General features: G+C 41.6%; 1 protein-coding gene across 1 annotated transcript in view; it reads right to left on the minus strand.

Moving 5' to 3' along the window:
• Positions 1 to 2,812: 2,812 nt before the first annotated feature.
• Positions 2,813 to 27,193, minus strand: part of FYTTD1 (forty-two-three domain containing 1) — a gene marked incomplete in the record, with an annotated part of 405,415 nt that continues 381,034 nt past the window's right edge. Inside the window, 1 exon segment of the mRNA XM_053710315.1 lies at positions 2,813 to 3,919. Coding sequence (XP_053566290.1) covers positions 3,824 to 3,919 — 96 coding nt within the window.

Genomic DNA, 27,193 nt, shown 5'->3' on the forward strand with positions numbered 1-27,193 from the left:
TGTTGTATAAAGATTTTCTTAAGGAAACCCTCTAATTTTTTATCCATTGGAAAGCACAACTGTCCTCAACGGGGATAGTTGTACGCTTAGCTAAGGTAGAGACTGCTCCCTCCCCCTTAGGGACCGTCTGCTACGATTCCTGTGTAGCGGCATCTATGGGAAACATCTTTTTAAAAGCAGGAAGGGGAGAGAATGGTACACCTGGTCTATCCCATTCCTTCGTAATAATTTCTGAAAACCTCTTAGGGATTGGAAAAACATCAGAGTAAACAGGCACTGCAAAGTATTTGTCCATTTTACACAATTTCTCTGGAACTACAATGGTGTCACAGTCATCCAGAGTTGCTAAAACCTCCCTGAGCAACAAGCGGAGGTGTTCAAGCTTAAATTTAAATGCTGTCATTTCAGAGTCAGACTGAAGTAACGCCTTCCCTGAATCAGAAATGTCACCCACAGATAGAAGCTCTCCTGCTTCGGCTTCTGTACATTGTGAGGGTATATCAGACATAGCTACTAAAGCGTCAGAAAGCTCTGTATTTGTTCTAGCCCTAGAGCTGTCTCGCTTTCCTTGTAACCCTGGCAGTTTGGACAATACCTCTGTGAGGGTATGATTCATAACTGCCGCCATGTCTTGTAAGGTAAACGCATTGGACGCGCCAGATGTACTTGGCGTCACTTGCGCGGGAGATATAGGTTCTGACACATTGGAAGAGCTAGGTGGTTTAACCTCCCTTGTGTCAGTCTGAGAAACCTCTGGTGATAAATCTTTAAAACCCATAATATGGTCTTTATAACTTATAGAAAGGTCAGTGCATTTGGTACACATTCTAAGAGGGGGTTCCACAATGGCTTCTAAACATAATGAACAAGGAGTTTCCTCTATGTCAGAAATGTTTAACAGACTAGTAATGAGACCAGCAAGCTTGGAAAACACTTTAATAAATGTGAAAAAGCAATTAAACAAAAACGGTACTGTGCCTTTAAGAGAAAAAAACTACCACATAAACTGCAAAACAGTGATAAAAAGTAGTAAACTCTACGACATTTTTACAGTGTGTATAAGACTAAAGCAGCATTGCACCCACTTGCAAATGGATGATTAACCCCTTAGGCCCCAAACCGGATTAGAAAAACGGCAAAACCGTTAAAAACAGTCAAACACACTGCCACAGGTCTGCTGTGCCTCCTACCTGCCCTTAAACACGATTTTTGCAGGAAAAAACCCTCTATAGTGGTCCTAGATGCCAGAGGACTCCTTTAGAGAAGCTGGATGTCTCAGTCTGAATATCAACTGCGCATAAAGTACGCGAAAATAGGCCCCTCCCACCATGCACTCAATGTCAGAGGGCCTTAAAAAAGTACTCCTAGGAGTGATCAAACAAGCCATGTGGAAAACTAGGCCCCAAATAAAGATTTATCACCCTCAGAGAAAAAACGTTTTTTCTGTAAGTTATGCAAACGTTTTTACACTAATATGAGAGTTAACATGAATATTACCCTTATCTTGTAAGCATGATCCCAGTCGTTAAATCCCTGTATCAGGCTTACCTCAAATATACCAGGCATTGTCAGCATTTTCTAGACCTTATCTCTCTAGAAAAAAATATACTGAACATACCTCAAAGCAGGTGATCTGCAAACTGTCCCCCCAACTGAAGTTTTCTTTCCATACTCTTTAGTTATGTGTGAGAACAGCAATGGACCTTAGTTACAAACCGCTAAGATCATCAACCTCCAGGCAGATTCTTCTTCCAATTTCTGCCTGAGAGTAAAAAAGTACAACGCCGGTACCGTTTAAAAATAACAAACTCTTGATTGAAGGTAAAAACTACACTAAGTCACCACATATCTCTTGATACTTCCTTTCTTGTCGAGAGTTGCAAGAGAATGACTGGGGGTGGCAGGGGAGGAGCTATATAGACAGCTCTGCTGTGGGTGTCCTCTTGCAACTTCCTGTTGGGAAGGAGAATATCCCACAAGTAATGGATGAACCCGTGGACTGGATACACCTTTACAAGAGAAATTCTGACACTTCTCCTCCTCCATCCTCTTGGGACAAAAGGCAAAGAATGACTGGGGGATGAGGGGAGTGGGAGGAGTATTTAAGCCTTTGGCTGGGTTGTGTGCCTCCTCCTGGTGGCCAGGTTCTTGTTTCCCCAAAAGTAATGAATGCAGCTGTGGACTTTCTATTTAAGAAGAAAATATTGTTACGTAAATATATAACACGTTGGAGGTTACTGCTGAAATCTAAATAAATATTGTAACCTAGGATATATAACACAAATATGTATCACATTCACAAATACATATATAACATTGTGTGTCAATAAAAAAGCAATTTTGAAAACAAAAAATGCTCAATAATTTATCAGTATTTAAAATATCTTACTCTGAACTAAACCTTGTCTCACACATGCATATCACTGTTAGCTTGCTGCCCTTGCTCATTATGCTTATCTAAACCTATAGGTATTAATATCTCGTCCCTTAGACAACTAAATCATTATTGCATATATGTTCCAGCGTGTGCCTGCATGTAGAGTGTGGTACTTTATAATATTTCTATGCATTTTCAAGCCAAGGGGTATACAGTTTTGAAAGTTTAATCCAATCTTAATGTGTACATTATATAATATTTGTGTTAGGGAAAAGCAAAATAACTATTATGCAGATACTTTTAAAAAATAACTGACATTTAGCACTAACAAGTACGTAAGTAAATGTTTGAGAAATAATATCTATAAAAAGTAGCGAAAAGAATCAAATAGGTCTGTAAAATTGTAAACACACAAAATCCAGACTTTAGACGCAAAAGAGTGCAGAACAGTTTATTATGAAATAGAGAGGTAAGATGTACAATAAACAGAACTCTAGCAAAAAGGATCGCTCAGCGAGACATTGTTTATTCTGTGCTCCCTTTCCAGAGAGATAGAGACAGGAATGAACCTGCACCACATTTGGTCAAACAGATGGAAACTGGACTTTTTATCTCCATGGCAGTTTTTTTTTTTTTTTTAAAGTTCACAGCTGCTTTATAATGCAGACGTTTGGCGCACAGGGTTGCATGTACAACATGTTCCTGATATTTTGCACAAAAAGAAGCACTCATACGTTTTACAAATCAATTTTTTTTTTAAACAGAACTGAGCCACTCAAATTCTCACCACTAGAACTGTATGATGATAAAAAATATAAGGACTTCTTTACACAAATCAAATAAATGTTAAAACTGGCTGTAATCTGAGCTATTAATGCTCTGCACTAAAGGAACAGTGTAGGCTATAGCAGTTGGTCAATGGCTAAACAAAAAACTGATGAGCAAAAACTGAAGCTGTTGAATCAAAAATTATTTGACTGCAAGACGTGTCCACATATCCAAAACATACTCTCTTGCGCTCTGTGCTGGTTGGAGGGAAGAAATACATAAATAAAATTGTACAATAAAACTGTACAAGAATGAACCAAAAAAAAAAAAAAGCCTATCACTCATCGATTTTTTAATATGAAGAATATGTCCAACAAAATAAAAATATAGTAACCATGAACTTTGTAATTATATAAAGGTATCTTGGCTTTGTACAGAACGGTGCCTGGTTTGATAACTCCATTTTGTATCTTGCGTTCCCAGGATTGTGTTCCTTTATGTATATTTCACAGTAAAAACAATACAAAAAAGTTTTTCACTATTTTAAAGAAGAGGAGGTTTCGAAGTTCTGAAGCTTCTGTGCACGAGACATTAGGCTTTGGTCTCTGCAATTTGTAAAAGTCAAAGTGAAAAACAAAAAGGGAACAAACACAAACATCTGTTAGCAGGGCAGAGATCTCATCCCACCGTCACAAACCTGCTGCCTTTGCTGAGAGATTGGGACAACCTCTGCTCTTTCAAGATTTTGAAGCGTTCGTTTAGTGTAATACCAGTCTAAAATAATAATAAAATTAAATTTATTAAAAGCGTTTCACAAAAATAAAAGCCTTACAGCACCAGACATACATTCAGAAAACAAAAAAACTAAATAAAAAATCCAAGGCCAACCAAAACCACACACACAAGGCAGATATTTAAAACCAAATACATATTCTTTAAGGATTAACTGTTACAAGATATTTTATTGCATCAGTAAATGAAAAAGTTGAAACCATACAGGTTAACCTCTCCTCCAAATCAAACCAATCAATATATTGCAGCAAGAAACATGTTAAAACACATTGCAAAAAGCAAATTTTGCTAACTGAATGTATCAATGGTCCAGTTCAGATTATTGAATCAATCACCAAGTGCATCCAAACAAAACACACCTAACATGGACAAGCAGTATCTTCAGTTACTTAAGGGGACAGTACACTGTAAAATTATTTTTCCATTAATGTATTTTCTATGACTTGTTATACCAGCTGCAGAGTATAAAATTATGAGAATTTGCACTTTCAGGTTTATTTGTGTATATGAATGACCTGGTTTTGTTTTAAACCACAGCCTATTACAATGGGTTGAGCTTGCAGGTAATATCAGATCTCATTATGTTATCACTTTGTGTACATGCACTTTGTTCCTTATCTTATCTTTAGACCGCTGCTTTATAACTGGAGTTTCTGGCGAGTCTGAAGGCTCGCCAGAAACATGGGCCTTCAAGCGCCATACGGAGGAGCTTGATAGATATGCCCCTTAGAGAGAACAATGGAAAAACTAAATTTATGCTTACCTAATACATTTCTTTCTTTCCAGATATGGAGAGCCCACAACATCATTCAATTACTAGTGGGAATATCAGTCCAGGCCAGCAGGAGGAGGCAAAGAGCACCACAGCAAAGCTTTTAAGTATCACTCCCCTAGCCACAATCCCCAGTCATTAGACCTAAGGAAAAATGGAAAAGGAATAACACAAACGTCATTCAATTACTAGTTGGAACCAATACCCAATCTAGGGGACACAGAATGAACAGGGAGGGAGAACAAGACAGGCAGACCTAAACAGAAGGCACCACTGCTTGAAGAACCTTTCTCCCAAAAGAGGCCTCAGCCGAGGCAAAAGTATCAAATTTGGAAAAAGTATGCAGAGAGGACCAAGTTGCAGCCTTGCAAATCTGTTCCACAGAAGCTTCATTTTTGAAAGCCCAGAATGAGGAGACAGCCCTAGTGGAATGAGCTGTAATTCTTTCAGGAGGCTGTTGTCCAGCAGTCTCATAAGCAAAATAAATCTTACTTCTCAACCAAAAGGGAATGAGAAGTAGCAGTAGCCTTTTGATCCTTACGCTTTCCTGAGAAACAAACAGGACAAAAGACTGGCGAAAATCCTTAGTCGCCTTTAGGTAGAATTTTAGAGCACACACAACATACATGTTGTGCAACAGACGCTCTTTATGAGAAGGATTGGGACAGAGAGAAGGAACATCAATTTCCTGATTAATATTTCTATCCGAAACCACTATAGGAAGAAACCCCAATTTAGTACAAAGAACCTGCCCTATCCCCATAAAAGATAAGGTAAGGCGAATCACACTGCAAAGTGGAGAGTTCCGAAACTCTCCGAGCAGAAGCGATAGCTATAAGAAACAAAACCTTCCAAGATAGCAACTTAAAGGGACAGTCAAGTCCAAAAAAAAAAATCATAATTCAAATAGGGCATGTAATTTTAAACAACTTTCCAATTTACTTTTATGACATATTTTGCTTTTTTCTGTTGGTATTCTTAGTTGAAAGCTAAACCTAGGAGGTTCATATGCTAATTTCTTAGACCTTGAAAACTGCCTCTAATCTGAATGCATTTTGACCACTAGGCATTAGTTCATATGTTTCATATAGATAACATTGAGCTCATGCACGTGACGTTACCCTGGAGTGAGCACTGATTGGCTAAAATGCAAGTCTGTCAAAAGAACTGAAATAAAGTGGCAGTTTGCAGAGGCTTAGATACAAGGTAAGTACAGAGGTAAAAAATGTATTTCTAGAACAATGTTGGTAATGCAACACTGGGGAATGGGTTATAAAAAGGTATTATCTTTCTTTTTAAACAACAAAAACTCTGGTGTTGAATGTCCCTTTAATATCTATGGAATGCATTAGCTCAAACGGAGCCTGCTGCAAAACTTGAGGAGCAACAGGTTTCTGACAAAAAGATTGAACATCTGGCACATCCGCCAAACGCTTGTGTAACAAAATAGATAATGCAGAAATCTGACCTTTCAGAAAACTGACTGACAACCCTTTCTTCAGACCTTTCTGGAGAAAAGACAAAATTCTAGGAATCCTGACCCTACTCCAAGAGTAGTCCTTAGATTCACACCAATAAAAACAGAATTTATGCTTACCTGATAAATTACTTTCTCCAACGGTGTGTCCGGTCCACGGCGTCATCCTTACTTGTGGGATATTCTCTTCCCCAACAGGAAATGGCAAAGAGCCCAGCAAAGCTGGTCACATGATCCCTCCTAGGCTCCGCCTTCCCCAGTCATTCGACCGACGTAAAGGAGGAATATTTGCATAGGAGAAACCATATGATACCGTGGTGACTGTAGTTAGAGAAAATAAATCATCAGACCTGATTAAAAAACCAGGGCGGGCCGTGGACCGGACACACCGTTGGAGAAAGTAATTTATCAGGTAAGCATAAATTCTGTTTTCTCCAACATAGGTGTGTCCGGTCCACGGCGTCATCCTTACTTGTGGGAACCAATACCAAAGCTTTAGGACACGGATGATGGGAGGGAGCAAATCAGGTCACCTAGATGGAAGGCACCACGGCTTGCAAAACCTTTCTCCCAAAAATAGCCTCCGAAGAAGCAAAAGTATCAAATTTGTAAAATTTGGTAAAAGTGTGCAGTGAAGACCAAGTCGCTGCCTTACATATCTGATCAACAGAAGCCTCGTTCTTGAAGGCCCATGTGGAAGCCACAGCCCTAGTGGAATGAGCTGTGATTCTTTCAGGAGGCTGCCGTCCGGCAGTCTCATAAGCCAATCTGATGATGCTTTTAAGCCAAAAAGAGAGAGAGGTAGAAGTTGCTTTTTGACCTCTCCTTTTACCAGAATAAACAACAAACAAGGAAGATGTTTGTCTGAAATCCTTTGTAGCCTCTAAATAGAACTTTAGAGCACGAACTACATCCAAATTGTGCAACAAACGTTCCTTCTTTGAAACTGGATTCGGACACAAAGAAGGCACAACTATCTCCTGGTTAATATTTTTGTTAGAAACAACTTTCGGAAGAAAACCAGGTTTAGTACGCAAAACCACCTTATCTGCATGGAACACCAGATAAGGAGGAGAACACTGCAGAGCAGATAACTCTGAAACTCTTCTAGCAGAAGAAATTGCAACCAAAAACAAAACTTTCCAAGATAATAACTTAATATCTACGGAATGTAAGGGTTCAAACGGAACCCCGTGAAGAACTGAAAGAACTAAATTGAGACTCCAAGGAGGAGTCAAAGGTTTGTAAACACCAAAAAACTCTGAGCCATCTCCGTGGAGATGTTGCCTGTGCAACGGCAAAGAGAATGACTGGGGAAGGCGGAGCCTAGGAGGGATCATGTGACCAGCTTTGCTGGGCTCTTTGCCATTTCCTGTTGGGGAAGAGAATATCCCACAAGTAAGGATGACGCCGTGGACCGGACACACCTATGTTGGAGAAAAGGTATTTACGCCATACTTTTTAACAGGCTTGAGAACCTGGATCATGGTCTCAATGACAGACTCAGAAAATCCACGCTTAGACAGAACTAAGCGTTCAATCTCCAAGCAGTCCGCTTCAGACAAACGAGATTTGGATGGAGGAATGGACCCAGAGTTAGGTCCTTCCTCAGAGGCAACCTCCAAGGCGGCCGAGAAGACATCTTCACTAGGTCTGCATACCAGATCCTGCGAGACTATGCAGGAGCTATTAAACAATTACCAATGCTCTCTCGTTTGATACGAGCAATAACTCATGGAAGTAGCGCAAAGGGAGGAAACAGGTATGCTAGTCCGAAATCCCAAGGAACCGCCAGAACATCTATCAGAGCGGTCTGAGGATTTCTTGACCTTGAACCGTACCTTGGAAGCTTGGGGTTCTGCCAAGACACCAACAGATCCAACTCCGGCACCCCCCATTTGAGGGTTAACTAGGAGAACACCTCCAAGTGGAGAGCCCACTCACCGGGATGAAATGTCTGCTCAGGAAATCTGCTTACCAGTTGTACACTCCAGGAATATGGATGGCAGATAGACAATTGTGAGCTTCCGCCCACTGAATAATCCGTGCCACCTCCTTCATGTCTAAGGAACTCCGAGTTCCTCCATGGTGGTTGATGTAAGCCACTAAGGTGATGTTGTCCGACTGAAACCTGATAAACCAGGCTAAGGACAATTGAGGCCAAGCCATCATCAGAGCATTGTAAATCGCTCTCAACTTCAAAAACATAATTTATGTAAGAACTTACCTGATAAATTAATTTCTTTCATATTGGCAAGAGTCCATGAGCTAGTGACGTATGGGATATACATTCCTACCAGGAGGGGCAAAGTTTCCCAAACCTCAAAATGCCTATAAATACACCCCCCACCACACCCACAATTCAGTTTAACAAATCGCCAATAAGTGGGGTGATAAGAAAGAAGTGAAAGCATCAACAAGGAATTGGAATGATTGTGCTTTATACAAAAAAATCATAACCACCATAAAAAGGGTGGGCCTCATGGACTCTTGCCAATATGAAAAATGAATTTATCAGGTCAATTCTTGCATAAATTATGTTTTCTTTCATGTAATTGGCAAGAGTCCATGAGCTAGTGACGTATGGGATAGCAAACACCCAAGATGTGGAACTCCACGCAAGAGTCACTAGAGAGGGAGGGATAAAAATAAAGACAGCCAATTCCGCTGAAAAATTAATCCACAACCCAAATCAAAAGTTTTAATCTTATAATGAAAAAAACTGAAATTATAAGCAGAAGAATCAAACTGAAACAGCTGCCTGAAGTACTTTTCTACCAAAAACTGCTTCTGAAGAAGAAAAAACATCAAAATGGTAGACTTTAGTAAAAGTATGCAAAGAAGACCAAGTTGCTGCTTTGCAAATCTGATCAACAGAAGCTTCATTCTTAAAAGCAAAGGAAGTAGAAACTGACCTAGTGGAATGAGCTGTAATCCTCTGAGGCGGGGATTTACCCGACTCCAAATAAGCATGATGAATCAAAAGCTTTAACCAAGATGCCAAAGAAATGGCAGAAGCCTTCTGACCTTTCCTAGAACCAGAAAAACATAATTTATGTAAGAACTTACCTGATAAATTAATTTCTTTCATATTAGCAAGAGTCCATGAGCTAGTGACGTATGGGATATACATTCCTACCAGGAGGGGCAAAGTTTCCCAAACCTCAAAATGCCTATAAATACACCCCTCACCACACCCACAAATCAGTTTAACGAATAGCCAAGAAGTGGGGTGATAAGAAAAAAGTGCGAAAGCATAAAAAATAAGGAATTGGAATAATTGTGCTTTATACAAAAAAAATCATAACCACCACAAAAAAGGGTGGGCCTCATGGACTCTTGCTGATATGAAAGAAATGAATTTATCAGGTAAGTTCTTACATAAATTATGTTTTCTTTCATGTAATTAGCAAGAGTCCATGAGCTAGTGACGTATGGGATAATGACTACCCAAGATGTGGATCTTTCCACGCAAGAGTCACTAGAGAGGGAGGGATAAAATAAAGACAGCCAATTCCTGCTGAAAATAATCCACACCCAAAATAAAGTTTAAATGAAAACATAAGCAGAAGATTCAAACTGAAACAGCTGCCTGAAGTACTTTTCTACCAAAAACTGCTTCAGAAGAAGAAAACACATCAAAATGGTAGAATTTAGTAAAAGTATGCAAAGAAGACCAAGTTGCTGCTTTGCAAATCTGATCAACCGAAGCTTCATTCCTAAACGCCCAGGAAGTAGAAACTGACCTAGTAGAATGAGCTGTAATCCTCTGAGGCAGAGTTTTACCCGACTCAACATAGGCATGATGAATTAAAGATTTCAACCAAGATGCCAAAGAAATGGCAGAAGCTTTCTGGCCTTTTCTAGAACCGGAAAAGATGACAAATAGACTAGAAGTCTTTCGGAAAGTCTTAGTAGCTTCAACATAATATTTCAAAGCTCTAACAACATCCAAAGAATGCAATGATCTCTCCTTAGAATTCTTAGGATTAGGACAGAATGAAGGAACCACAATTTCTCTACTAATGTTGTTAGAATTCACAACCTTAGGTAAAAATTTAAAAGAAGTTCGCAACACCGCCCTATCCTGATGAAAAATCAGAAAAGGAGACTCACAAGAAAGAGCAGATAATTCAGAAACTCGTCTGGCAGAAGAGATAGCCAAAAGGAACAAAACTTTCCAAGAAAGTAATTTGATGTCCAACGAAAGCATAGGTTCAAACGGAGGAGCTTGAAGAGCCCCCAGAACCAAATTCAAACTCCAAGGAGGAGAAATTGACTTAATGACAGGTTTTATACGAACGAAAGCTTGTACAAAACAATGAATATCAGGAAGATTAGCAATCTTTCTGTGAAAAAGAACAGAAAGAGCAGAGATTTGTCCTTTCAAGGAACTTGCAGACAAACCTTTATCCAAACCATCCTGAAGAAACTGTAAAATTCTCGGAATTCTAAAAGAATGCCAGGAAAAATGATGAGAAAGACACCAAGAAATATAAGTCTTCCAGACTCTATAATATATCTCCCTAGATACAGATTTACGAGCCTGTAACATAGTATTAATCACAGACTCAGAGAAACCTCTTTGACTAAGAATCAAGCGTTCAATCTCCATACCTTTAAATTTAAGGATTTGAGATCCTGATGGAAAAAAGGACCTTGCGACAAAAGGTCTGGTCTTAACGGAAGAGTCCACGGTTGGCAAGAGGCCATCCGGACAAGATCCGCATACCAAAACCTGTGAGGCCATGCTGGAGCTACCAGCAGAACAAACTAGCATTCCTTCAGAATCTTGGAGATTACTCTTGGAAGAAGAACTAGAGGCGGAAAGATATAGGCAGGATGATACTTCCAAGGAAGTGACAATGCATCCAATGCTTCCGCTTGAGGATCCCTGGATCTGGTCAGATACCTGGGAAGTTTCTTGTTTAGATGAGAGGCCATCAGATCTATTTCTGGAAGTCCCCACATTTGAACAATCTGAAGAAATACCTCTGGGTGAAGAGACCATTCGCCCGGATGTAACGTTTGGCGGCTGAGATAATCCGCTTCCCAATTGTCTATACCTGGGATATGAACCGCAGAAACTAGACAGGAGCTGGATTCCGCCCATACCAGAATTCGAGATACTTCCTTCATAGCCAGAGGACTGTGAGTCCCTCCTTGATGATTGATGTATGCCACAGATGTGACATTGTCTGTCTGAAAACAAATGAACGATTCTCTCTTTAGAAGAGGCCATGACTGAAGAGCTCTGAAAATTGCACGGAGTTCCAAAATATTGATCGGTAATCTCACCTCCTGAGATTCCCAAACCCCTTGTGCTGTCAGAGACCCCCAAACAGCTCCCCAACCTGTCAGACTTGCATCTGTTGAAATTACAGTCCAGGTCGGAAGAACAAAAGAAGCCCCCTGAACTAAACGATGGTGATCTGTCCACCACATCAGAGAGTGTCATACAATCGGTGTTACAGATATTAATTGAGATATCTTTGTGTAATCCCTGCACCACTGGTTCAGCATACAGAGCTGAAGAGGTCGCATGTGAAAACAAGCAAAGGGGATCGCGTCCGATGCTGCAGTCATAAGGCCTAGAATTTCCATGCATAAAGCTACCGAAGGGAATGATTGTGACTGAAGGTTTCGACAAGCTAATATCAACTTTAGACGTCTCTTGTCTGTCAAAGACAGAGTCATGGACACTGAATCTATCTGAAAACCTAAAAAGGTTACCCTTGTCTGAGGAATCAATGAATTTTTTGGTAAATTGATCCTCCAACAATGATCTTGAAGAAACAACACAAGTCGATTCGTATGAGATTCTGCTAAATGTGAAGACTGAGCAAGTACCAAGATATCGTCCAAATAAGGAAATACCACAATACCCTGTTCTCTGATTACAGACAGAAGGGCACCGAGAACCTTTGTAAAAATTCTTGGGGCTGTAGCTAGGCCAAACGGTAGAGCCACAAACTGGTAATGCTTGTCTAGGAAAGAGAATCTCAGAAACTGATAGTGATCTGGATGAATCGGAATATGCAGATATGCATCCTATAAATCTATTGGGGACATATAATGCCCTTGCTGAACAAAAGGCAGGATAGTCCTTATAGTTACCATTTTGAATGTTGGTATCCTTACATAACGATTCAATATTTTTAGATCCAGAACTGGTCTGAAGGAATTCTCCTTCTTTGGTACAATGAAAAGATTTGAGTAAAACCCCAGCCCCTGTTCCAGAACTGGAAGTGGTATAATTACTCCAGCCAACTCTAGATCTGAAATACATTTCAGAAATGCTTGAGCCTTCGCTAGGTTTACTGGGACACGGGAAAGAAAAAATCTCTTTGCAGGAGGCCTTATCTTGAAGCCAATTCTGTACCCTTTTGAAACGATGTTCTGAATCCAGAGATTGTGAACAGAATTGAACCAAATTTCTTTGAAAAAACGTAATCTGCCCCCTACCAGCTGAACTGGAATGAGGGCCGCACCTTCATGTGGACTTGGGAGCTGGCTTTGGTTTTCTAAAAGGCTTGGATTTATTCCAGACTGGAGAAGGTTTCCAAACTGATACCGCTCCTGAGGATGAAGGATCAGGCTTTTGTTCCTTGTTGTGACGAAAGGAACGAAAACGATTATTAGACCTAAATTTACCTTTAGATTTTTTATCCTGTGGTAAAAAAGTTCCTTTCCCTCCAGTAACAGTTGAGATAATAGAATCCAACTGAGAACCAAATAATTTATTACCCTGGAAAGAAAGGGAAAGCAGAGTAGACTTAGAAGACATATCAGCATTCCAAGATTTAAGCCATAAAGCTCTTCTAGCTAAAATAGCTAGAGACATATACCTGACATCAACTCTAATGATATCAAAGATGGCATCACAAATAAAATTATTAGCATGTTGTAGAAGAATAATAATGAGAATTATGATCTGTTACTTGTTGCGCTAAAGCTTCTAACCAAAAGGTTGAAGCTGCAGCAACATCCGCTAAAGATATAGCAGGTCTAAGAAGATTACCTGAACACAAGTAAGCTTTTTTAGAAAGGATTCAATTTTCCTATCTAAAGGATCCTTAAAGGAAGTACCATCTGCCGTAGGAATAGTAGTACGCTTAGCAAGAGTAGAGACAGCCCCATCAACCTTAGGGATTTTGTCCCAAAATTCTAATCTGTCAGATGGCACAGGATATAATTGCTTAAAACGTTTAGAAGGAGTAAAAGAATTACCCAAATTATTCCATTCCCTGGAAATTACTTCAGAAATAGCACCAGGGACAGGAAAAACTTCTGGAATAACTACAGGAGATTTAAAAACCTTATCTAAACGTTTAGATTTAGTATCAAGAGGACTAGAATCCTCAATTTCTAATGCAATTAGGACTTCTTTAAGTAAAGAACGAATAAATTCCATTTTAAATAAAGATTTATCAGCATCAACCTCTGAGACAGAATCCTCTGAATCAGAAGAACCAATATCAGTATCAGAATGATGATGTTCATTTAAAAATTCATCTGAAAAATGAGAAGTTTTAAAAGACTTTTTACGTTTACTAGAAGGAGGAATAACAGACATAGCCTTCTTAATGGATTTAGAAACAAAATCAGGAACACTCTGAGTATTAGATGTTGACGGAACAGCAACAGGTAATGTAACAGTACTAAAGGAAATATTATCTGCATTAGCAAGTTTGTCATGACAAACAGTACAAACAACAGCTGGAGGAACAGATACCAAAAGTTTACAGCAGATACACTTAGCTTTGGTAGCTCCAGCACCAGGCAGGGATATTCCAGAAGTATCTTCTGACTCAGCTTCAACGTGGGACATCTTGCAATATGTAATAGAAAAAACAACATATAAAGCAAAATTGATCAAATTCCTTAAATGACAGTTTCAGGAATGTGAAAAAAATGCCATAGAACAAGCTTCTAGCAACCAGAAGCACAAAATAATTAGACTTAAATAATGTGGAGACAATAGTGACGCCCATATTTTTTTTAGCGCTAAAAAAGCCGCCCACATTATTTGGCGCCTAAATGCTTTTGGCGCCAAAATGACGCCACATCCGGAACGCCGACACCTTTGGCGCAAAAAAACGTCAAAAATGACGCAACTTCCGGCGACATGTATGACGCCGGAAACAGAAAAAAAATTTTCGCCAAAAAAGTCCGCGCCAAGAATGACACAATAAAATGAAGCATTTTCAGCCCCCGCGAGCCTAACAGCCCACAGGGAAAAGTCAAAATTTTTAAGGTAAGAAAAAATGATATATTCATATGCATTATCCTAAATATGAAACTGACTGTCTGAAATAAGGAATGTTGAACATCCTGAGTCAAGGCAAATAAATGTTTGAATACATATATTTAGAACTTTATATAAAAGTGCCCAACCATAGCTTAGATTGTCACAGAAAATAAGACTTACTTAACCCCAGGACACTCATCTACATGTAATAGAAAGCCAAACCAGTACTGAAACGAGAATCAGTAGAGGAAATGGTATATATAAGAGTATATCGTCGATCTGAAAAGGGAGGTAAGAGATGAATCTCTACGACCGATAACAAAGAACCTATGAAATAGACCCCGTAGAAGGAGATCACTGCATTCAAAACAGAATTTATGTTTACCTGATAAATTACTTTCTCCAACGGTGTGTCCGGTCCACGGCGTCATCCTTACTTGTGGGATATTCTCTTCCCCAACAGGAAATGGCAAAGAGCCCAGCAAAGCTGGTCACATGATCCCTCCTAGGCTCCGCCTACCCCAGTCATTCGACCGACGTTAAGGAGGAATATTTGCATAGGAGAAACCATATGATACCGTGGTGACTGTAGTTAAAGAAAATAAATTATCAGACCTGATTAAAAAACCAGGGCGGGCCGTGGACCGGACACACCGTTGGAGAAAGTAATTTATCAGGTAAACATAAATTCTGTTTTCTCCAACATAGGTGTGTCCGGTCCACGGCGTCATCCTTACTTGTGGGAACCAATACCAAAGCTTTAGGACACGGATGAAGGGAGGGAGCAAATCAGGTCACCTAAATGGAAGGCACCACGGCTTGCAAAACCTTTCTCCCAAAAAATAGCCTCAGAAGAAGCAAAAGTATCAAACTTGTAAAATTTGGTAAAAGTGTGCAGTGAAGACCAAGTCGCTGCCCTACATATCTGATCAACAGAAGCCTCGTTCTTGAAGGCCCATGTGGAAGCCACAGCCCTAGTGGAATGAGCTGTGATTCTTTCAGGAGGCTGCCGTCCGGCAGTCTCGTAAGCCAATCTGATGATGCTTTTAATCCAAAAAGAGAGAGAGGTAGAAGTTGCTTTTTGACCTCTCCTTTTACCAGAATAAACAACAAACAAGGAAGATGTTTGTCTAAAATCCTTTGTAGCATCTAAATAGAATTTTAGAGCGCGAACATCATCCAAATTGTGCAACAAACGTTCCTTCTTTGAAACTGGATTCGGACACAAAGAAGGCACGACTATCTCCTGGTTAATGTTTTTGTTAGAAACAACTTTCGGAAGAAAACCAGGTTTAGTACGTAAAACCACCTTATCTGCATGGAACACCAGATAAGGAGGAGAACACTGCAGAGCAGATAATTCTGAAACTCTTCTAGCGGAAGAAATTGCAGCCAAAAACAAAACTTTCCAAGATAATAACTTAATATCAACGGAATGTAAGGGTTCAAACGGAACCCCCTGAAGAACTGAAAGAACTAAGTTGAGACTCCAAGGAGGAGTCAAAGGTTTGTAAACAGGCTTGATTCTAACCAGAGCCTGAACAAAGGCTTGAACATCTGGCACAGCTGCCAGCTCTTTGTGAAGTAACACAGACAAGGCAGAAATCTGTCCCTTCAAGGAACTTGCAGATAATCCTTTCTCCAATCCTTCTTGAAGAAAGGATAGAATCCTAGGAATCTTTACCTTGTCCCAAGGGAATCCTTTAGATTCACACCAACAGATATATTTTTTCCATATTTTGTGGTAAATTTTTCTAGTTACAGGCTTTCTGGCCTGAACAAGAGTATCAGTAACAGAATCTGAGAACCCTCGCTTTGATAAGATCAAGCGTTCAATCTCCAAGCAGTCAGCTGGAGTGGGACCAGATTCGGATGTTCGAACGGACCTTGAACAAGAAGGTCTCGTCTCAAAGGTAGCTTCCATGGTGGAGCCGATGACATATTCACCAGATCTGCATACCAAGTCCTGCGTGGCCACGCAGGAGCTATCAAGATCACCGACGCCCTCTCCTGATTGATCCTGGCTACCAGCCTGGGGATGAAAGGAAACGGCGGGAATACATAAGCTAGTTTGAAGGTCCAAGGTGCTACTAGTGCATCTACTAGAGTCGCCTTGGGATCCCTGGATCTGGACCCGTAGCAAGGAACCTTGAAGTTCTGACGAGAGGCCATCAGATCCATGTCTGGAATGCCCCACAGTTTAGTGATTTGGGCAAAGATTTCCGGATGGAGTTCCCACTCCCCCGGATCTGATTGAAAACGTATGAACTTGGCCCTCGCAAGCTGAGGCCAAGCCTTGAGAGCATTGAATATCGCTCTCAGTTCCAGAATATTTATCGGTAGAAGAGATTCTTCCCGAGACCAAAGACCCTGAGCTTTCAGGGATCCCCAGACCGCGCCCCAGCCCATCAGACTGGCGTCGGTCGTGACAATGACCCACTCTGGTCTGCGGGAGGTCACCCCTTGTGACAGGTTGTCCAGGGACAGCCACCAACGGAGTGAGTCTCTGGTCCTCTGATTTACTTGTATCTTCGGAGACAAGTCTGTATAGTCCCCATTCCACTGACTGAGCATACACAGTTGTAATGGTCTTAGATGAATGCGCGCAAAAGGAACTATGTCCATTGCCGCTACCATCAAACCTATCACTTCCATGCACTGCGCTATGGAAGGAAGAGGAACGGAATGAAGTATCCGACAAGAGTTTAGAAGTTTTGTTTTTCTGGTCTCTGTCAGAAAAATCCTCATTTCTAAGGAGTCTATTATTGTTCCCAAGAAGGGAACTCTTGTCGACGGAGATAGAGAACTCTTTTCCACGTTCACTTTCCATCCGTGAGATCTGAGAAAGGCCAGGACTATGTCCGTGTGAGCCTTTGCTTGAGGAAGGGACGACGCTTGAATCAGAATGTCGTCCAAGTAAGGTACTACAGCAATGCCCCTTGGTCTTAGCACCGCCAGAAGGGACCCTAGTACCTTTGTGAAAATCCTTGGAGCAGTGGCTAATCCGAAAGGAAGCGCCACGAACTGGTAATGCTTGTCCAGGAATGCGAACCTTAGGAACCGATGATGTTCCTTGTGGACAGGAATATGTAGATACGCATCCTTTAAATCCACCGTGGTCAAGAATTGACCTTCCTGGATGGAAGGATAGTTCGAATGGTTTCCATTTTGGACGATGGAACCTTGAGAAACTTGTTTAGGATCTTGAGATTTAAGATTGGTCTGAACGTTCCCTCTTTTTTGGGAACTACGAACAGATTGGAGTAGAACCCCATCCCTCGTTCTTTTAATGGAACAGGATGAATCACTTCCAGAAGATAACCTTGGGAGACTATTTCTAGCGCCCAAGGATCCAGAACATCTCTTGCCCAAGCCTGAGTGAAGAGAGAGAGTCTGCCCCCCACCAAATCCGGTCCCGGATCGGGGGCCCGCATCTCATGCTGTCTTGGGAGCAGTGGCATGTTTCTTGGCCTGCTTTCCTTTGTTCCAGCCTTGCATTGGTCTCCAGGCTGGATTGGCTTGAGAAGTATTACCCTCCTGCTTAGAGGACGTAGCACTTGGGGCTGGTCCGTTTCTGCGAAAGGGCCGAAAATTAGGTTTATTTTTGGCCTTGAAAGACCTATTCTGAGGAAGGGCGTGGCCCTTGCCCCCAGTGATATCAGAGATAATCTCTTTCAAGTCAGGGCCAAACAGTGTTTTCCCCTTGAAAGGAATGTCAAACAATTTGTTCTTGGAAGACGCATCCGCTGACCAAGATTTTAACCAAAGCGCTCTGCGCGCCACAATAGCAAACCCAGAATTTTTGGCCGCTAACCTAGCCAATTGCAAGGTGGCGTCTAGGGTGAAAGAATTAGCCAATTTAAGAGCACGAATTCTGTCCATAATCTCCTCATAAGAAGAAGAATTACTAATAATCGCCTTTTCTAGCTCATCGAACCAGAAACACGCGGCTGTAGTGACAGGGACAATGCATGCAATTGGTTGTAGAAGGTAACCTTGCTGAACAAACATCTTTTTTAGCAAACCTAATTTTTTATCCATAGGATCTTGGAAAGCACAACTATCTTCTATGGGTATAGTGGTGCGCTTGTTTAGAGTAGAAACCGCCCCCTCGACCTTGGGGACTGTCTGCCATAAGTCCTTTCTAGGGTCGACTATAGGAAACAATTTTTTAAATATGGGGGGAGGTACGAAAGGTATACCGGGCCTGTCCCATTCTTTATTAACAATGTACGCCACCCGCTTGGGTATAGGAAAAGCTTCGGGGGGCCCCGGGGCCTCTAGGAACTTGTCCATTTTACATAGTGTTTCTGGAATGACCAGATAATCACAATCATCCAAATTGGATAACACCTCCTTAAGCAGAGCGCGGAGATGTTCCAACTTAAATTTAAAAGTAATCACATCATGTTCAGCTTGTTGAGAAATTTTTTCTGAATCTGAAATTTCTCCCTCAGACAAAACCTCCCTGGCCCCCTCAGACTGGTGTAGGGGCCCTTCAGAAACAATATCATCAGCGTCCTCATGCTCTTCAGTATTTTCTAAAACAGAGCAGTCGCGCTTTCGCTGATAAGTGGGCATATTGGCTAAAATGTTTTTGATAGAATTATCCATTACAGCCGTTAATTGTTGCATAGTAAGGAGTATTGGCGCGCTAGATGTACTAGGGGCCTCCTGTATGGGCAAGACTGGTGTAGACGAAGGAGGGGATGATGCAGTACCATGCTTACTCCCCTCACTTGAGGAATCATCTTGGGCATCATTTTTACTAAATTTTTTATGACATAAATCACATCTATTTAAATGAGAAGGAACCTTGGCTTCCCCACAGTCAGAACACAATCTATCTGGTAGTTCAGACATGTTAAACAGGCATAAACTTGATAACAAAGCACAAAAAACGTTTTAAAATAAAACCGTTACTGTCACTTTAAATTTTAAACTGAACACACTTTATTACTGCAATTGCGAAAAAGTATGAAGGAATTGTTCAAAATTCACCAAATTTTCACCACAGTGTCTTAAAGCCTTAAAAGTATTGCACACCAAATTTGGAAGCTTTAACCCTTAAAATAACGGAACCGGAGCCGTTTTTATATTTAACCCCTTTACAGTCCCTGGAATCTGCTTTGCTGAGACCCAACCAAGCCCAAAGGGGAATACGATACCAAATGATGCCTTCAGAAAGACTTTTCTATGTATCAGAGCTCCACACACATGCAGCTGCATGTCATGCTGTTCTCAAAAACAAGTGCGCCATACCGGCGCGAAAATGAGGCTCTGACTATGATTAGGGAAAGCCCCTATAGAATAAGGTGTCTAAAACAGTGCCTGCCGATATTATTTTACAAAAAATACCCAGATTAAATGATTCCTCAAGGCTAAATATGTGTAAATATGATCGATTTAGCCCAGAAAATGTCTACAGTCTTAACAAGCCCTTGTGAAGCCCTTATTTACTGTCTGAATAAAAATGGCTTACCGGATCCCATAGGGAAAATGACAGCTTCCAGCATTACATCGTCTTGTTAGAATGTGTCATACCTCAAGCAGCAAAAGACTGCTCACTGTTCCCCCAACTGAAGTTAATTCCTCTCAACAGTCCTGTGTGGAACAGCCATGGATTTTAGTAACGGTTGCTAAAATCATTTTCCTCATACAAACAGAAATCTTCATCTCTTTTCTGTTTCAGAGTAAATAGTACATACCAGCACTATTTTAAAATAACAAACTCTTGATTGAATAATAAAAACTACAGTTAAACACTAAAAAACTCTAAGCCATCTCCGTGGAGATGTTGCCTGTACAACGGCAAAGAGAATGACTGGGGTAGGCGGAGCCTAGGAGGGATCATGTGACCAGCTTTGCTGGGCTCTTTGCCATTTCCTGTTGGGGAAGAGAATATCCCACAAGTAAGGATGACGCCGTGGACCGGACACACCTATGTTGGAGAAATAGGAAATACTCTCCTCACATCCCTCTGACATTCACTGCACGCTGAGAGGAAAACCGGGCTCCAACCTGCTGCGGAGCGCATATCAACGTAGAATCTAGCACAAAAATAAAGTACTCCCAGAACACAAACGTTTGCCTCTATATCTTATACAAACTGAGTGCCCATAAGATTAGCCCTTTATGGAAGCTAGTAATGCCCCTTATGAAACTAGGATTACTGCTTACCCTTCCCCTAATGGGGATACTCTCAGCCTTTCTGAGTTAACACAGTCTCTGCAGAAAAATGACTGAACATACCTCATTGCTGTATAGCAAGAAACCGTTCCTCACAGTGAAGTTTTCCTGTACTCCTCAGCTTCTGTGGGAACAGCAGTGGACCTTAGTTACAAATGCTAAGATCATCCTCCTCCAGGCAGAAATCTTCATCTATGTCCTGCCCGAGAGTAAATAGTACAAACACCGGTACCATTTAAAAATAAACTCTTGATTGAAGATAAAATAAAACTAACAGTTTAACACCTCTTTCACTTTACCCTTCCTGCTTAAAGCCGGCAAAGGGAATGACTGGGGGGTGGAGTTAAGGGGGGAGCTATATAGACAGCTCTGCTGTGGTGCTCTCTTTGCCACTTCCTGTTAGGAAGGATATCATCCCACAAGGATGAATCCGTGGACTCGGTACATCTTGCAAAAGAAAGATGTTCTCTTATCCTACTTCTCATATCCCTAGAGGTTAAGCCCACATATTGCAGGTGACATTGGGTACAGGAAATTAGATAAATCACATAGCCTGACTTGCAATTAACACAGGACTGTATCTTATACTCTTTCCCATTGACATAGGATGTAAAATTTTGTGTAACTTGTACGTAGTCACATGGTTTGCACTGCCACACTTATACATACCTAAGTGTCTAAGCCATGAACTTGCAGTAGCAGTCACTTTGCGTAGTTGTGTCGGTGACCATATATTACCCAGTGTGGTACTTTTTTTTATATGAACACCTTACTCCTTTCTCTACCAGAGTTACCAGATTGTCATCAGCCTTCAGGATTGGAAAATGTTTCTTTACTATGTTACAAATTGACTGATACTGAGCACTGAACTGAGTAACAAAATAAGTCCCTTCAAATTGTTTAATAGGTTTCTGTTTATTAGACAGAAGGGACTCTCTGGGGATGGAATTAAACATGTCCCTGGCCCTAGTTATATCTCGCTCTGGATATTTCCTTTCTTTAAGCCTTTTGCTCAATTCATTTGCCTCAAGTTCAAATTCCCTGTCATTGGAGCAATTTCTCCTTATTCTTGAAAACTGTCCTTTAGCTATGGCATATTTAATCTGCCAAGAATGACTGCTTTTCCCATGTAACAGATTGTTACCTGAAAACAGAATTTATGCTTACCTGATAAATTACTTTCTCCAACGGTGTGTCCGGTCCACGGCGTCATCCTTACTTGTGGGATATCTCTTCCCCAACAGGAAATGGCAAAGAGTCCCAGCAAAGCTGGCCATATAGTCCCTCCTAGGCTCCGCCCACCCCAGTCATTCGACCGACGGACAGGAGGAAAAATATAGGAGAAACCATATGGTACCGTGGTGACTGTAGTTAGAGAAAATAATTAATCAGACCTGATTAAAAAAACCAGGGCGGGCCGTGGACCGGACACACCGTTGGAGAAAGTAATTTATCAGGTAAGCATAAATTCTGTTTTCTCCAACATTGGTGTGTCCGGTCCACGGCGTCATCCTTACTTGTGGGAACCAATACCAAAGCTTTAGGACACGGATGAAGGGAGGGAGCAAATCAGGTTACCTAAACGGAAGGCACCACGGCTTGCAAAACCTTTCTCCCAAAAATAGCCTCCGAAGAAGCAAAAGTATCAAATTTGTAAAATTTGGCAAAAGTGTGCAGTGAAGACCAAGTCGCTGCCTTACATATCTGGTCAACAGAAGCCTCGTTCTTGAAGGCCCATGTGGAAGCCACAGCTCTAGTGGAGTGAGCTGTGATTCTTTCAGGAGGCTGCCGTCCAGCAGTCTCATAAGCCAATCGGATGATGCTTTTAAGCCAAAAGGAAAGAGAGGTAGAAGTCGCTTTTTGACCTCTCCTTTTACCAGAATAAACAACAAACAAAGAAGATGTTTGTCTGAAATCTTTTGTAGCCTCTAAATAGAATTTTAGAGCACGGACAACGTCCAAATTGTGTAACAAACGTTCCTTCTTTGAAACTGGATTCGGACACAAAGAAGGTACAACTATCTCCTGGTTAATATTTTTGTTAGAAACAACCTTTGGAAGAAAACCAGGCTTAGTACGCAAAACCACCTTATCTGCATGGAACACCAGATAGGGCGGAGAACACTGCAGAGCAGATAACTCAGAAACTCTTCTAGCAGAAGAAATAGCAACCAAAAACAAAACTTTCCAAGATAGTAACTTAATATCTATGGAATGTAAAGGTTCAAACGGAACCCCTTGAAGAACTGAAAGAACTAGATTTAGACTCCAGGGAGGAGTCAAAGGTCTGTAAACAGGCTTGATCCTAACCAGAGCCTGAACAAATGCTTGAACATCTGGCACAGCTGCCAGTCTTTTGTGTAGTAAGACAGAGATCTGTCCCTTTAGAGAACTTGCAGATAATCCTTTCTCCAAACCTTCTTGTAGAAAGGAGAGAATCCTAGGAATTTTTATCTTATTCCATGGGAATCCTTTGGATTCACACCAACAGATATATCTTTCCATATCTTATGGTAAATCTTTCTAGTTACCGGTTTTCTGGCCTGAACCAGAGTATCTATCACAGAATCTGAAAACCCACGCTTCGATAGAATCAAGCGTTCAATCTCCAAGCCGTCAGCTGGAGGGAAACCAGATTTGGATGTTCGAATGGACCCTGAACAAGAAGGTCCTGTCTCAAAGGTAGCTTCCATGGTGGAACCGATGACATATTCACCAGGTCTGCATACCAAGTCCTGCGTGGCCACGCAGGAGCTATCAAGATCACCGAGGCCCTCTCCTGATTGATCCTGGCTACCAGCCTGGGAATGAGAGGAAACGGTGGAAATACATAAGCTAGGTTGAAGGTCCAAGGGGCTACTAGTGCATCTACTAGAGTCGCCTTGGGATCCCTGGATCTGGACCCGTAGCAAGGAACCTTGAAGTTCTGACGAGACGCCATCAGATCCATGTCTGGAATGCCCCATAATTGAGTTATTTGGGCAAAGATCTCCGGGTGGAGTTCCCACTCCCCCGGATGGAATGTCTGACGACTCAGATAATCCGCCTCCCAGTTTTCCACACCTGGGATGTGGATCGCAGACAGGTGGCAGGAGTGATCCTCTGCCCATTGAATTATTTTGGTCACTTCTTTCATCGCCAGGGAACTCCTTGTTCCCCCCTGATGATTGATATACACAACGGTCGTCATGTTGTCTGATTGGAATCTTATGAATCTGGCCTTTGCTAGTTGAGGCCAAGTCCTGAGAGCATTGAATATCGCTCTCAGTTCCAGAATGTTTATCGGGAGAACAGACTCTTCCCGAGACCATAGACCCTGAGCTTTCAGGGATTCCCAGACCGCGCCCCAGCCCACTAGACTGGCGTCGGTCGTGACAATGACCCACTCTGGTCTGTGGAAGCTCATTCCCTGGGATAGATTGTCCAGGGTCAGCCACCAACGGAGTGAATCTCTGGTCTTCTGATCTACTTGAATCATTGGAGACAAGTCTGTATAGTCCCCATTCCACTGTTTGAGCATGCACAGTTGTAATGGTCTTAGATGAATTTGTGCAAAAGGAACTATGTCCATTGCTGCAACCATCAACCCTACTACTTCCATGCACTGCGCTATGGAAGGACGAGGAACAGAATGAAGAGCTTGACAAGTGCTTAGAAGTTTTGACTTTCTGACCTCTGTCAGAAAAATCCTCATTTCTAAGGAATCTATTATTGTTCCCAAGAAGGGAACTCTTGTCGACGGAGACAGAGAACTTTTTTCTATGTTCACCTTCCATCCGTGTGATCTGAGAAAGGCCAGAACGATGTCTGTATGAGCCTTTGCTTTTGACAGGGACGACGCTTGTATTAGAATGTCGTCCAAGTAAGGTACTACTGCAATGCCCCTCGGTCTTAGAACCGCTAGAAGGGACCCTAGTACCTTTGTGAAAATCCTTGGAGCAGTGGCTAACCCGAATGGGAGGGCCACAAACTGGTAATGCTTGTCCAGAAAGGCGAACCTTAGGAACTGATGATGTTCTTTGTGGATAGGAATATGTAGGTACGCATCCTTTAGATCCACGGTAGTCATAAATTGACTTTCCTGGATAGTGGGTAGAATCGTTCGAATGGTTTCCATCTTGAACGATGGTACCCTGAGAAATTTGTTTAGGATCTTCAAATCCAAAATTGGTCTGAAAGTTCCCTCTTTTTTGGGAACTACGAACAGATTGGAATAAAATCCCATTCCTTGTTCCTTTATTGGAACTGGGTGTATCACTCCCATCTTTAACAGGTCTTCTACACAATGTAAGAACGCCTGTCTCTTTATTAGGTTTGAGGATAAGTGAGACATGTGGAACCTTCCCCTTGGGGGTAGTTCCCTGAATTCCAGGAGATAACCCTGAGAAACTATTTCTAGAGCCCAGGGATCCTGAACATCTCTTGCCCAAGCCTGAGCAAAGAGAGAGAGTCTGCCCCCCACTAGATCCGGTCCCGGATCGGGGGCTACTCCTTCATGCTGTTTTGTTAGCAGCGGCAGGCTTCTTGGCCTGCTTACCCTTGTTCCAGCCTTGCATCAGTTTCCAGGCTGGTTTGGGTTGTGAGGCATTACCCTCTTGCTTAGAGGATGCAGAATTAGAGGCCGGTCCGTTCCTGAAATTGCGAAAGGAACGAAAATTAGACTTATTCTTGGCCTTGAAAGGCCTATCTTGTGGAAGGGCGTGGCCCTTTCCCCCAGTGATGTCTGAAATAATCTCTTTCAATTCTGGTCCAAATAGAGTTTTACCTTTGAAAGGGATGTTAAGCAATTTTGTCTTGGATGACACATCCTCTGACCAAGACTTTAGCCAAAGCGCTCTGCGCGCCACGATAGCAAACCCTGAATTTTTCGCCGCTAATCTAGCTAATTGCAAAGCGGCATCTAAAATAAAAGAGTTAGCCAACTTAAGTGCGTGAACTCTGTCCATAACCTCCTCATATGGAGTCTCTCTACTAAGCGAGTTTTCTAGTTCCTCGAACCAGAACCATGCTGCTGTAGTGACAGGAACAATGCACGAAATGGGTTGTAGAAGGTAACCTTGCTGTACAAAAATCTTTTTAAGCAAACCCTCCAATTTTTTATCCATAGGATCTTTGAAAGCACAACTATCCTCGATAGGAATAGTAGTGCGCTTGTTTAGAGTAGAAACTGCCCCCTCGACCTTAGGGACTGTCTGCCATAAGTCCTTTCTGGGGTCGACCATAGGAAATAATTTCTTAAATATAGGGGGGGGGGACAAAAGGTATGCCGGGCTTTTCCCACTCCTTATTCACTATGTCCACCACCCGCTTGGGTATAGGAAAAGCGTTGGGGTGCACCGGAACCTCTAGGAACTTGTCCATCTTGCATAATTTTTCTGGAATGACCAAGTTGTCACAATCATCCAGAGTAGATAACACCTCCTTAAGCAGTCCGCGGAGATGTTCTAATTTAAATTTAAATGTCACAACATCAGGTTCAGCTTGTTGAGAAATTTTTCCTGAATCTGAAATTTCCCCATCTGACAAAACCTCCCTCATGGCCCCTTCAGATTGGTGTGAGGGTATGACAGAACAATTATCATCAGCGCCCTCCTGCTCTTCAGTGTTTAAAACAGAGCAATCGCGCTTTCTCTGATAAGTAGGCATTTTGGATAAAATATTTGCTATGGAGTTATCCATTACAGCCGTTAATTGTAGAAGAATAAAAACTACATTTAAACACCAAAAAACTCTTAACCATCTCCGTGGAGATGTTGCCTGTGCAACGGCAAAGAGAATGACTGGGGTGGGCGGAGCCTAGGAGGGACTATATGGCCAGCTTTGCTGGGACTCTTTGCCATTTCCTGTTGGGGAAGAGATATCCCACAAGTAAGGATGACGTCGTGGACCGGACACACCAATGTTGGAGAAATAGTTTTGCGGTATACACCCGTTTCTACCAACTCTCCCACTTTTCCTGTCAGAGTCAAATCCAAAAAATGTATCTTCATCTTATCAGATTCAAATGTAAACCGCAAGCCTACATCATTGTCATTTAAAAATCTGACAAATTCTAGTATTAGGCTGCAATCACCCTTCCAGATGAACAGCAGATCATCTATAAATCTGCAATATAATCTGATATTTTCTCTGAACGGGTTGCTATCTCCAAAAATGCGGCACCTCTCCCATCTACCAAGATATAAATTTGCATATGATGGGGTAAATTTTGCACCCATAGCTGTGCCGCACTTTTGGAGATAGCAAACTCCCTCAAATTTAAAGTAGTTGTGTGTTAGTAGAAAAGATACAGCTCTTACTATATATCTTTGGAATTCAGTCGAGTAGTCAGTGCACATATCAAGAAAAAAAAGCAACTGCTTGTACACCCTTGTCATGGCGTATAGACGAATAGAGCGCTACAGCATCAACTGTGAGCCATGCGCTTGATTTCTCCCATTTCATGTCCTGTAATATATTAATCACATGTGTAGTATCTCTCAAATACGCCGGTAATGATATTACCAAAGGTTGGAGAATAGAATCTACCCACTCTGAGAGGTGCTCCAAAAGTGAGCCAATTCCACT

This window comes from Bombina bombina, chromosome 4 (genome assembly GCF_027579735.1).
Source record: "Bombina bombina isolate aBomBom1 chromosome 4, aBomBom1.pri, whole genome shotgun sequence".
NCBI classification, from domain to species: Eukaryota; Metazoa; Chordata; class Amphibia; order Anura; family Bombinatoridae; genus Bombina; species Bombina bombina.